Raw genomic sequence first — 12,686 nt, 5'->3', positions numbered from 1 at the left:
AGCAGCAAGGAGACATGGTATGACACACACACACACCTTCTGCTTCAGTCAGTCTGCTACGTCTAGCCCACAGTAACCTCGTCCCCAGGTTATTGTTCACAGCACATAAACACTACCGGTCAAAAGTTTTACAAGACCTTCTCATTCCAGGGTTTTTCTTTATTTTTTACTATTTTCTACATTGTAGAATAATAGTGAAAAACTATGAAATAAACACATATGGAATCATGTAATAACCAAAAAAGTGTAAAACAAATCTAAATATATTTTATATTTGAGATTCTTCAAATAGCCACCTTTTGCATTGATGACAGCTTTGCACACTATTGACATTCTCTCAACCAGCTTCACCTGGAATGCTTTTCCAACAGTCTTGAAGGAGTTCCCACATATGCTGAGCACTTGTTGGCTGCTTTTCCATAACTCTGTGATCCAACTCATCCCAAACCATCTCAATTGGGTTGAGGTCGGGTGATTGTGGAGGCCAGGTCATCTGATGCAGGCCTCCATCATTCTCCTTCTTGGTCAAATAGTCCTTAAACAGCCTGGAGGTGTGTTGGGTCATTGTCCTGTTGAAAAACAAATGATAGTCCCATTAAGCCCAAACCAGACGGGATGGTGTATCGCTGCAGAATGCTCTGGTAGCCCTGCTGGTTGTGTGCCTTGACTTCTAAATAAATCACAGACATTGTCACCGGCAAAGCACCCCCAAACCATCACACCTCCTCCTCTATGCTTCACGGTGGGAACCACACATGCGGAGGTCATCCGTTCACCTACTCTGCGTCTCACAAAGACATGGCTGTTGGAACCAAAAATCTCAAATTTGGACTTCAGACCAAAGGACAGATTTTCACCAGTCTAATGTCCATTGCTCGTGTTTCTTGGCCCAAGCAAGTCTCTTCTTCTTATTGGTGTCCTTTAGTAGTGGTTTCTTTGCAGCAATTCGACCATTAAGGCCTGATTCACGCAGTCTCCTCTGAACAGTTGAGAAGTGTCTGTTACTTGAACTTTGTGAAGCATTTATTTGGGCTGCAATCTGAGGCTGGTAACTCTAATGAACTTGCCCTCTGCAGCAGAGGTAACTCTGGGTCTTCTTTTCCTGTGGCGGTCCTCATGAGTGCCAGTTTCATCATAGCGCTTGATGGTTTTTGCACTTGAAGAAACTTTCAAAGTTCTTGAAATGTTCCGTATTGACTGACATTCATGTCTTAAAGTAATGATGGACTGTCGTTTCTCTTTGCTTATTTGAGCTGTTCTTGCCATAATATGGACTTGGTATTTTACCAAATAGGGCTATCTTCTGTATACCACCCCTACCTTGTCACAACACAACTGGCTCAAACTGGCTCAAACACAACTGGCTCAAACGAAATTCCACAAATTAACTTTTAACAATGCATGCCAGGTGACTACCTCATGAAGCTGGTTGAGAGTATGCCAAGAGTGTGCAAAGCTGTCATCAAGACAAAGGGTGGCTACTTTGAAGAATCTCAAATCTAAAATATATTTTGATTTGTTTAACACTTTTTTGGTTACGACATGATTCCATATGTGTTATTTCATAGTTGTAGAAAATAGTAAAAATAAAGAAAAACCCTTGATTGAGTAGGTGTTCTAAAACTGTTGACCGGTAGTGTAAGTAATGATATTAAGCCCACAGCAACAAAAAGACATGGTACAACACACATCTTTCTCTGTGGTGATGACCTCTAACCTCTGCCCTGGTTTTAGGGTGATCAGGGGTCAGACCAGGGTATGGGTGCTCAACAGACTGCTGTCATCAACCTGACTGGAGTTGGAGGCTTCATGTCCCCACAGACAGCAGGTAAGACCTCTGTCATCAACCTGACTGGAGTAGAAGGCTTTAAGTCCTCAGACAGCAGGTAGGACACACACACACTCTAATACACACTCTGCTTCTGTTTCTCTCTCTTCCTGTCACGCTCTCTCTCTTCCTGTCGCGCTCTCTCTTCCTGTCGCGCTCTCTCTCTTCCTGTCGCTCTCTCTCCCTTCCTGTCGCTCTCTCTCCCTTCCTGTCGCTCTCTCTCCCTTCCTGTCGCTCCCTCTCCCTTCCTGTCGCTCTCTCTCCCTTCCTGTCGCTCTCTCTCCCTTCCTGTCGCTCCCTCTCCCTTCCTGTCGCCCTCTCTCCCTTCCTGTCGCCCTCTCTCTCTTCCTGTCGCTCTCTCTCTCTTCCTGTCGCCCTCTCTCTCTTCCTGTCGCTCTCTCTCTCTTCCTGTCGCTCTCTCTCTCTTCCTGTCGCTCTCTCTCTCTTCCTGTCGCTCTCTCTCTCTTCCTGTCGCTCGCACTCTCTTCCTGTCGCTCTCTCTCTCTTCCTGTCGCTCTCTCTCTCTTCCTGTCGCTCTCTCTCTCTTCCTGTCGCTCGCACTCTCTTCCTGTCGCTCGCACTCTCTTCCTGTCGCTCTCTCTCTCTTGCTGTCGCTCTCTCTCTCTTCCTGTCGCTCTCTCTCTCTTCCTGTCGCTCTCACTCTCTTCCTGTCGCTCTCACTCTCTTCCTGTCGCTCGCACTCTCTTCCTGTCGTTCTCTCTCTCTTCCTGTCGTTCTCTCTCTCTTCCTGTCGCTCTCTCTCTCTTCCTGTCGCTCTCTCTCTCTTCCTGTCGCTCGCACTCTCTTCCTGTCGCTCGCACTCTCTTCCTGTCGCTCGCACTCTCTTCCTGTCGCTCGCACTCTCTTCCTGTCGCTCGCACTCTCTCTGTCGCTCGCACTCTCTCTGTCGCTCTCTTTCTCTCTGTCTGTCGCTCTCTTTCTCTCTGTCTGTCGCTCTCTCTCTCACACACACACACACACACACACACACACACACACACACACACACACACAAACTCTTAATCGCTTACACAATCTCTCTCTTTGTAAATGTTTTACTCTTTCTTCAGTAACACGACCTGTACATTTTCACCAGTCAAACTGAAAACAACAAACAAGACATTACTGATGTGTTATCAAATGTAGCACTGACCCAATGGTGACAAGTTCATAGTTCAAAAGCAGTGTGTTAAGTGCAACATTTACCATAAACCTCTTTGTAATCTGATTAGTAAACTGAGCAATACGTAAATAGTTGCCTCTTTACAAGGCACATTGTTAAATAAAAGTTGTCCCTCACTGTAGATCTCATACACAATATATACAAAAGTATGTGGACACCCCTTCACATTTAGTGGATTCTGCTATTTCAGGCACACCCGTTTCTGATAGGTGTATCAAATCGAGAACACCGCCATGCAATCTCCATAGACAAACATTGGCAGTAGAATGGCCTTACTGAAGAGCTCAGTGACTTTCAACGTGGCACCTTCATAGGATTCCACCTTTACAAAAAGTCAATTTGTCAAATTTCTGCCCTGCTAGAGCAGCCCCCGGTCAACTGTAAGTGCTGTTATTGTGAAATGGAAATGTCTAGGAGCAACAACAGCTCAGCTGCTAGTTGGCAGGCCATACAAGCTCACAGAACGGGACCGCCGAGTGCTGAAGTGCGTAGCATGTAAAAATTGTCTGTCATCGGTTGTCCTCACTACCATTGGACTCTGGAGCAGTGGAAACGCGTTCTCTGGAGTGATGAATCACGCTTCTCCATCTGGCAGTCCAACGAACAAATCTGGGTTTGGAGGATGCCAGGAGAACGCTACCTGCCCCAATGCATAGTGTCCAACTGTAAAGTTTGGTGGAGGAGGAATAATGGTCTAGGGCTGTTTTTCATGGTTCGGGCCCCTTAGTTCCAGTGAAGGGAAATCTTAACGCTACAGCATACATTGACATTCTAGACAATTCTGTTCTTTCATCTTTGTGGCAACAGTTTGGGGAAGGCCCTTTCCTGTTTCAGCATGACAATGCCCCCGTGCACAAAGCGTGGTCCATACAGAAATGGTTTGTCGAAAACGGTGTGGAACAACTTGACTGGCCTGCACAGAGCCCTGACCTCAACCCCATGAAACACCATTGGAATGCTGACTGTGAGCCAGGACTAATCGCCCAACATCAGTGCCCGACCTCACTAATGCTCTTGTGGCTGAATGGAAGCAAATCCCTGCATCAATGTTCCAACATCTAGTGGAAAGCCTTCCCAGAAGAGTGGAGGCTGTTATAGCAGCGAAGGGGGGGACCAACTCCATATTAATGCCCATGATTTTGGAATGAGATGTTCCACAAGCAGGTGTCCACATACTTTTGGTAATGTAGTGTATCAGTGTCCCTCACTGTAGATCAAAACCTGATAATCTATTTACTACAGTAGAAAAACATCAAACCAGTCACTCTGGTCTGCTCTGTTCTGTAGTGTGTTTGTAAAGTAACCTGTCAAAGGTCATACTGATGTAATAAATGCAAGGTCAAAGGTCAAACTACACTTCCCCCACTTCTCTGCTACATTCTCTCCTTTTTTTTGTTTCTGTTGTTTCCTCCCACCCCACCCTTCTTTTTTCCCTCCGTCTTTCGTCCTTCCTCCTTTTCCACCCTTCCACTCCTCCTTCTGTCCTCCCCCGCTTTGTCGTCTATCCTCCTCTCCTCCCTCACCAATTGATCCTCTCCTCTACCGATATCCCCCTGTTTTCCTTTGCTACCCCCTGACCTGGCTTCATGCCTCGCTCCCTGCCCTGTCCTCCCCTGCTATCCCTAACTGCCCCATTGTTCTGTCTCTCCTCCCTCCCTCCTATTCTCTTCTCCTCCCTCCCTCCTATTCTCTTCTCCTCCCTCCCTCTTTCCATCCTCTCTCCTCCCTCTCTCCTCCTCCCTCCCACCCTCTTACCATCCTCTCTCCTCCTCTCTCCTCCTCCCTCCCTCTTTCCCTCTTTCCTCTCCCTCCCTCCTCTCCCTCCCTATTTCCATCCTCCCTCTTCCTCTCCTCCTCCCTCCCCTCTTTTCATCCTCGCGCTTCTCCCTCCTTTCCTCCCTCTCTTTCCATCCTCTCTCCTCACTCCTCTCCTCCCTCCCTCCCTCTTATCATCCTCCCTCTCCTCTCTCCTTTCCTTCCTCCTCCACCCTCCCTCCTTCTTTCCATCCTCCCACTCCTCCCTCCTTCCTCCCTCCTCTCCTCCCTCCATACTGTACTGTAGTGCTGTCCCAGTTAGGCTGTGGTCTGGATGGCTCTGGTCCCCCCCTGCCCTCTCCAAGGCTTCAGCAGCCGCAGATACAAGTAATGCACACACTCTAATATACACCTATATGCATACAGACTGTATATCTATAAATAGACTGTATATCTATATTATACACCTATATACAGACTGTATATCTATAACTAGACTGTATATCTATATTATACATATCTATACATACAGACTGTATATCTATTATACACCTATATACATATCTAGACATACAGACTATATCTATATTATACATATCTATACATACAGACTGTACATCTATATTATATATATCGATACATACATACAGACTGTATATCTATAATTATATATCTATAATTATACACCTATATACAGTTGAAGTCGGAAGTTTACATACAGTTAGGCTGGAGTCATTTAAACTCGTTTTTCAACCACTCCACAAATGTCTTGTAAACAAACTATAGTTTTGGCAAGTCGGTTAGGACATCTACTTTGTGCATGACACAAGTAATTTTTCCAACAATTGTTTACAGACAGATTATTTCACTTATAATTCACTGTATCACAATTCCAGTGGGTCAGAAGTTAACATACACTAAGTTGACTGCGCCTTTAAACAGCTTGGAAAATTCCAGAAAATGATGTTAGGCTTTAGAAGCTTCTGATAGGCTAATTGACATCGTTTGAGTCAATTGGAGGTGTACCTGTGGATGTATTTCAAGGCCTACCTTCAAACTCAGTGTGCGTCTTTGCTTGACATCATGGGAAAATCAAAAGAAATCAGCCAAGACCTCAGAAAAAGATTGTAGACCTCCACAAGTCTGGTTCATCTTTGGGAGCAATTTCCAAACGCCTGAAGGTAACAGGTTCCACTGTACAAACAATAGTACCATAGTATAAACACCATGGGACCACGCAGCCGTCATACCGCTCAGGAAGGAGACGTGTTCTGTCTCCTAGAGATGAACGTACTTTGGTGCGAAAAGTGCAAATCAATCCCAGAACAACAGCAAAGGACCTTGTGAAGATGCTGGAGGAAACTGGTACAAAAGTATCTATATCCACATTAAAACTAGTCCTATATCGACATAACCTGAAAGGCCGCTCAGCAAGGAAGAAGCCACTGCTCCAAAACCGCCATAAAAAAAGCCAGACTACGGTTTGCAACTGCACATGGGGACAAAGATCGTACTTTTTCCTCTGGTCTGATGAAACAAAAATATAACTGTTTGGCCATAATGACCATCATTATGTTTGGAGGAAAAAGGGGGAGGCTTGCAAGCTGGAGAACACCATCCCAACCGTGAAGCACGGGGGTGGCAGCATCATGTTGTGGGGGTGCTTTGCTGCAGGAGGGACTGGTGCACTTCACAAAATAGATGGCATCGTGAGGTAGGAAAATTATGTGGATATATTGAAGCAACATCTCAAGACATCAGTCAGGAAGTTAAAGCTTGGTCATAAATGGGTCTTCCAAATGGACAATGACCCCAAGCATATTTCCAAAGTTGTGGCAAAATGGCTTAAGGACAACAAAGTGAAGGTATTGGAGAGGCCATCACAAAGCCCTGACCTCAATCCTATAGAACATTTGTAGGCAGAACTGAAAAAGCGTTTGCGAGCAAGGAGGCCTACAAACCTGACTCAGTTACACCAGCTCTGTCAGGAGGAATGGGCCAAAATTCACCCAACTTATTGTTGGAAGTTTGTGGAAGGCTACCCGAAACGTTTGACCCAAGTTCAACAATTTAAAGGCAATGCTACCAAATACTAATTGAGTGTAAACTTCTGACCCACTGGGAATGTGATGGAGGAAATAAAAGCTGAAATAAATCATTCTAGCTACTATTATTCTGACATTTCACATTCATAAAATAAAGTGTTGATCCTAACTCGCCTAAGACAGGGAATTTCTAATCGGATTAAATGTCAGGAATTGTGAAAAACTGAGTTTAAATGTATTTGGCTAAGGTGTATGTAAACTTCCGACTTCAACTGTACATACAGACTGTATAATATATATATATATATATATATATATATATATATATATATATATATACATACATACATACATACATACATACATACATACATACATACATACAGTATATCTATAATTATACACCTATATACATACATACTGTATATCTATAATTATACACCTATATACATACATACTGTATATCTATAGTATTACACCTATATACATACTGTATATCTATAATTATACACCTATATACATACATACTGTTTATCTATATTATACATATCAAGTGTTATTGGTCACATACACATATTTAGCAGATGTTATTGCTGGTGTAGCTAAATGCTTGTGTTCCTAACTCCAACAGTGCTGTAGTATCTAACCATTCACAATAATACACACACACACCTAAAAGTAAAAGAATGGAATTAGGAAATATATAAATATTAGATTGAGCAATGTCGGAGTAGCAATGACTAAAATACAGTAAATTAGTATACAGTATATACATATGAAATGAGTAAAGCCCTATGTAAACATTACACATCTATATTATACATATCAATACATACAGACTGTATGTCTATATTATAAGTATCTATACATAGACTGTATATCTGTATTATACATATCTATACATAGACTGTATATCTATAGTATACATATCTATACATACAGACTGTATATCTATAGTATACATATCTATACTTACAGACTGTGTATAAGCTATATTATACATATCTTTCCATGACATAGACTGACCAGGTGAATCCAGGTGAAAGATATGATCCCTTATTGATGTCACTTGTTAAATCCACTTCAGTCAGTGTAGATGAAGGGGAGGAGACAGGTTAAAGAAGGATTTTTAAGCCTTGAGACATTTGAGACAGGGATTGTGTATGTGTGCCATTCAGAGGGTGAATGGGCAAGACATAATATATAAGTGCCTTTAAACGGGGTATGGTAGTAGGTGCCAGGTGCACTGGTTTGAGTCAAGAACTGCAACGTTGTTGGGTTTTTCAAGCGCAACTGTTTCCCATGTGTATCAAGAATTGTCCACCACCCAAAGGACATCCAGCTAACTTGACACAACTGTGGAGAGCATTGGAGTCAACATGGGCCAGCATCCCAGTGGAATGTTTTCGACATCTGGTAGAGTCCAGGTTGTTCTGGGGGGAAAGGGGGTGCAGACCTGCCAACGTGCACGCATTTTAGATACCAACTACGCAATTATCTGCCCATGTACGCAGGTACCAATCCTTGACTTCGGCGATGTCATTTACAAAATAGCCTCCAACACTCTACTCAGCAAACTGGATGTAGTCTATCACAGTGTCATCCGTTTTTGTCACCAAAGCCCCCAAAAATTACCCACCACTGCGACCTGTATGCTGGCCCTCGCTACATATTCGTCGCCAAACCCACTGGCTCCAGGTCATCTACAAGTCTTTGCTAGGTAAAGCTCACTGGTCACCATAGCAACTCCCACCCACAGCACGCGCTCCAGTCATCGCCAAAGCCAACACTTCCTTTGGCCGCCTTTCCTTCCAGTTCTCTGCTGCCAATGACTGGAAAGAATTTCAAAAATCACTGAAGCTGGAGACTTAACTTTAAGCATCAGATGTCAGAGCAGCTTACCGATCACTGTACCTGTACACAGCCCATCTGTAAATAGCCCACCCAACTACCTCATCCCCATATTATTTATCTTCTTGCTCTTTTGCACCCCAGTATTTCTACTTGCACATCATCATCTGCACATCTATCACTACAGTGTTAATGCGAAATTGTAATTATTTTGCCTCTATGGCCTATTTATTGCCTTACCTCCGTAATCTTACTACATTTGCACACACTGTACATAGACTTTTCTATTGTGTTATTGACTGTATGTTTGTTTATTCCATGTGTAACTCTGTGTTGTTGTATGTGTCGCACTGCTTTGCTTTATCTTGGCCAGGTCGCAGTTGTAAATGAGAACTTGTTCTCAACTGGCCTACCTGGTTAAATAAATGTGAAATAAAATACATGTACGAGATCCGAGTTAAAAGTACACAGAAATGAATAGGGCCTGATTTAAAAAAAAAAAAAAAAAATATTTACATTTTAATGAAAAATAAATCCACTGAGTAAATCTAACATCCCGATTCTCGAGCTGCAACACACAGACATGTACGGAGTTTGTATGAACGGACATGGAGATGAATACATCATTATTGGACGTAGCTGCCTCTCCTGTTAGTTGGACGTAGCTGCCTCGTGTCTGCCCCTCCTGTTAGTTGGATGTAGCTGCCTCGTGTCTGTCCCTCCTGTTAGTTGGACGTAGCTGCCTCGTGTCTGTCCCTCCTGTTAGTTGGACGTAGCTGCCTCGTGTCTGCCCCTCCTGTTAGTTGGATGTAGCTGCCTCGTGTCTGTCCCTCCTGTTAGTTGGACGTAGCTGCCTCGTGTCTGTCCCTCCTGTTAGTTGGACGTAGCTGCCTCGTGTCTGCCCCTCCTGTTAGTTGGACGTAGCTGCCTCGTGTCTGCCCCTCCTGTTAGTTGGACGTAGCTGCCTCGTGTCTGTCCCTCCTGTTAGTTGGACGTAGCTGCCTCGTGTCTGCCCCTCCTGTTAGTTGGACGTAGCTGCCTCGTGTCTGCCCCTCCTGTTAGTTGGACGTACCTGCCTCGTGTCCGCCCCTCCTGTTAGTTGGACGTAGCTGCCTCGTGTCTGCCTCTCCTGTTAGTTGGACGTAGCTGCCTCGTGTCTGCCCCTCCTGTTAGTTGGACGTAGCTGCCTCGTGTCTGCTCCTCCTGTTAGTTGGACGTAGCTGCCTCGTGTCTGCCCCTCCTGTTAGTTGGACGTAGCTGCCTCGTGTCTGCCCCTCCTGTTAGTTGGACGTAGCTGCCTCGTGTCTGACCCTCCTGTTAGTTGGACGTAGCTGCCTCGTGTCTGCCCCTCCTGTTAGTTGGACGTAGCTGCCTCGTGTCTGCTCCTCCTGTTAGTTGGACGTAGCTGCCTCGTGTCTGCCCCTCCTGTTAGTTGGACGTAGCTGCCTCGTGTCTGCTCCTCCTGTTAGTTGGACGTAGCTGCCTCGTGTCCGCCCCTCCTGTTAGTTGGACGTAGCTGCCTCGTGTCTGCCCCTCCTGTTAGTTGGACGTAGCTGCCTCGTGTCCGCCCCTCCTGTTAGTTGGACGTAGCTGCCTCGTGTCTGCCCCTCCTGTTAGTTGGACGTAGCTGCCTCGTGTCCGACCCTCCTGTTAGTTGGACGTAGCTGCCTCGTGTCCGCCCCTCCTGTTAGTTGGACGTAGCTGCCTCGTGTCTGCCCCTCCTGTTAGTTGGACGTAGCTGCCTCGTGTCCGCCCCTCCTGTTAGTTGGACGTAGCTGCCTCGTGTCTGCCCCTCCTGTTAGTTGGACGTAGCTGCCTCGTGTCTGACCCTCCTGTTAGTTGGACGTAGCTGCCTCGTGTCTGACCCTCCTGTTAGTTGGACGTAGCTGCCTCGTGTCCGTCCCTCCTGTTAGTTGGACGTAGCTGCCTCGTGTCTGACCCTCCTGTTAGTTGGACGTAGCTGCCTCGTGTCTGTCCCTCCTGTTAGTTGGACGTAGCTGCCTCGTGTCTGTCCCTCCTGTTAGTTGGACGTAGCTGCCTCGTGTCTGCCCCTCCTGTTAGTTGGACGTAGCTGCCTCGTGTCTGCTCCTCCTGTTAGTTGGACGTAGCTGCCTCGTGTCTGCCCCTCCTGTTAGTTGGACGTAGCTGCCTCGTGTCTGCCCCTCCTGTTAGTTGGACGTAGCTGCCTCGTGTCCGCCCCTCCTGTTAGTTGGACGTAGCTGCCTCGTGTCCGCCCCTCCTGTTAGTTGGACGTAGCTGCCTCGTGTCCGCCCCTCCTGTTAGTTGGACGTAGCTGCCTCGTGTCTGCCCCTCCTGTTAGTTGTGATGCTGAGTTTGCCGACTGTCAGCTGTACGTCAACACATGGACCAATCCCTTTTCGATTCCGTGTGTTGTGGAAAGGTAAACACTAATTGTTTCAAGGTAACATTAGCGAACATAAGATGGACATTCAGTGGCTCTAAAGTGCCAGAAGTTCATTTGCTAGTGAAACAAATTAAATGCAAATACGAAAAAATAACTGGTCGCATTTGTGCGAGTGTGATATACATTTAATTCTGGGTCCCATTAGTTGTATTTTCCACGTATCACTACGAGGATCACGAAACCTGATAAGACTGTAACTGTAATTATGATCCACGTCACACAAAAGCATTACAAAAGTATAATCAAAAATAAATATAAACATCTTGCCATTAAATGGCGACGGGAGTTTAGAAGACGGCGCAATGAAGAATGAAGAGGCAATGCTTCTAAAGTGAAGAATGAATTAGTGTCCCGTATTAGCTATAGAGGCAGTCTATAGACTCACGAACAGCCCGTGCACGAGTGTACGGGGGGGGAAAAAACAATTTGGCTATGCGCGCGACTTGAATCTCCAATTTGCCGCGCGCGTCTGGTACCCTAAAAAGTTGGCAGGTCTGAGGGTGGGCGCAACTCAATATTAGAAATGTGTTCTTAATGTTTCGTACACTCAGTGTACATATCTATACTATACATATCTATAATATAAATATCTATTCATCTACCCTGAAATATGAGACTACAGCACCACGTCCAAGTAATGCAGAAACTCTAACATACACACATCTATATACACACATCTATATACACACTACATGCCCAAAAGTAGGTGGACACCTGCTCGTTGAACATCTCATTCCAAAATCATGAGCATTAATATGGAGTTGTTCCCCCCTTTTGCTGCTATAACAGCCTCCACTCTTCTGGGAAGGCTTTCCACTAGATGTTGGAACATTGCTGCTATAACAGCCTCCACTCTTCTGGGAAGGCTTTCCACTAGATGTTGGAACATTGCTGTGGGGACTTGCTTCCATTCAGCCACAAGAGCATTAGTGAGGTTGGACACTGATGTTGGCCGATTAGGCCTGGCTCGCAGTCTGCGTTCCAATTCATTCCAAAGATTTTTGATAGGGTTGATGTCAGGGCTTCGTGCAGGCCGGTCAAGTTCTTCCACACCGATCTTAACAAACTATATGGACCTTGCTGTGTGCACGTACGTGGACATTGTCATGCTGAAACAGGAAAGGGTCTTCCCCAAACTGTTGCCACAACGTTGGAAGCACAGAATCGTCTAGAATGTGTGCGGCTGCTCGGCCATGGAAACCCATTTCATGAAGCTCCCAACGAACAGTTCTTGTGCTGACGTTGCTTCCAGAGGCAGTTTGGAACTCGGTAGTGAGTGTTGCAACCGAGGACAGATTCTTTTTTACGCTCTACGTACTTCGGCGGTCCCGTTCTGTGAGCTTGTGTTGCCTGCCAATTAGCAGCTGAGCCGCTGCTGCTTTTAGACATTTCCACTTCATAGTAACAGCACTTACAGTTAACCTGGGCAGCTCTAGCAGGGCAGAAATTTGATGAACTGACATGTTGGAAAGGTGTCATCCTATGACGGTGCCACGTTGAAAGTCACTGAGTTCTTCAGTACGGGCCATTCTACTGCCAGTGTCTGTTTATGGAGATTGCATGGCTGTGTGTTCGATTGTTATACACCTGTCAGCAACG

At 45.5% G+C, this 12,686-nt stretch overlaps 1 protein-coding gene across 1 annotated transcript in view; it reads left to right on the top strand.

Annotated features, from left to right (window-relative positions):
• Positions 1-12,686, top strand: part of supt20 (SPT20 homolog, SAGA complex component) — a 43,401-nt gene that overhangs the window by 25,656 nt on the left and 5,059 nt on the right. Inside the window, 2 exon segments of the mRNA XM_045690212.1 lie at positions 1,735-1,886; positions 5,074-5,153. Coding sequence (XP_045546168.1) covers positions 1,735-1,886; positions 5,074-5,153 — 232 coding nt within the window.

This window comes from Salmo salar, chromosome ssa11 (assembly GCF_905237065.1).
Source record: "Salmo salar chromosome ssa11, Ssal_v3.1, whole genome shotgun sequence".
In the NCBI taxonomy this organism is placed as follows: Eukaryota; Metazoa; Chordata; class Actinopteri; order Salmoniformes; family Salmonidae; genus Salmo; species Salmo salar.
The sequence above is the reverse complement of the archived record's forward strand: the minus strand, read 5'-3'. Positions and strand labels throughout refer to the sequence as shown.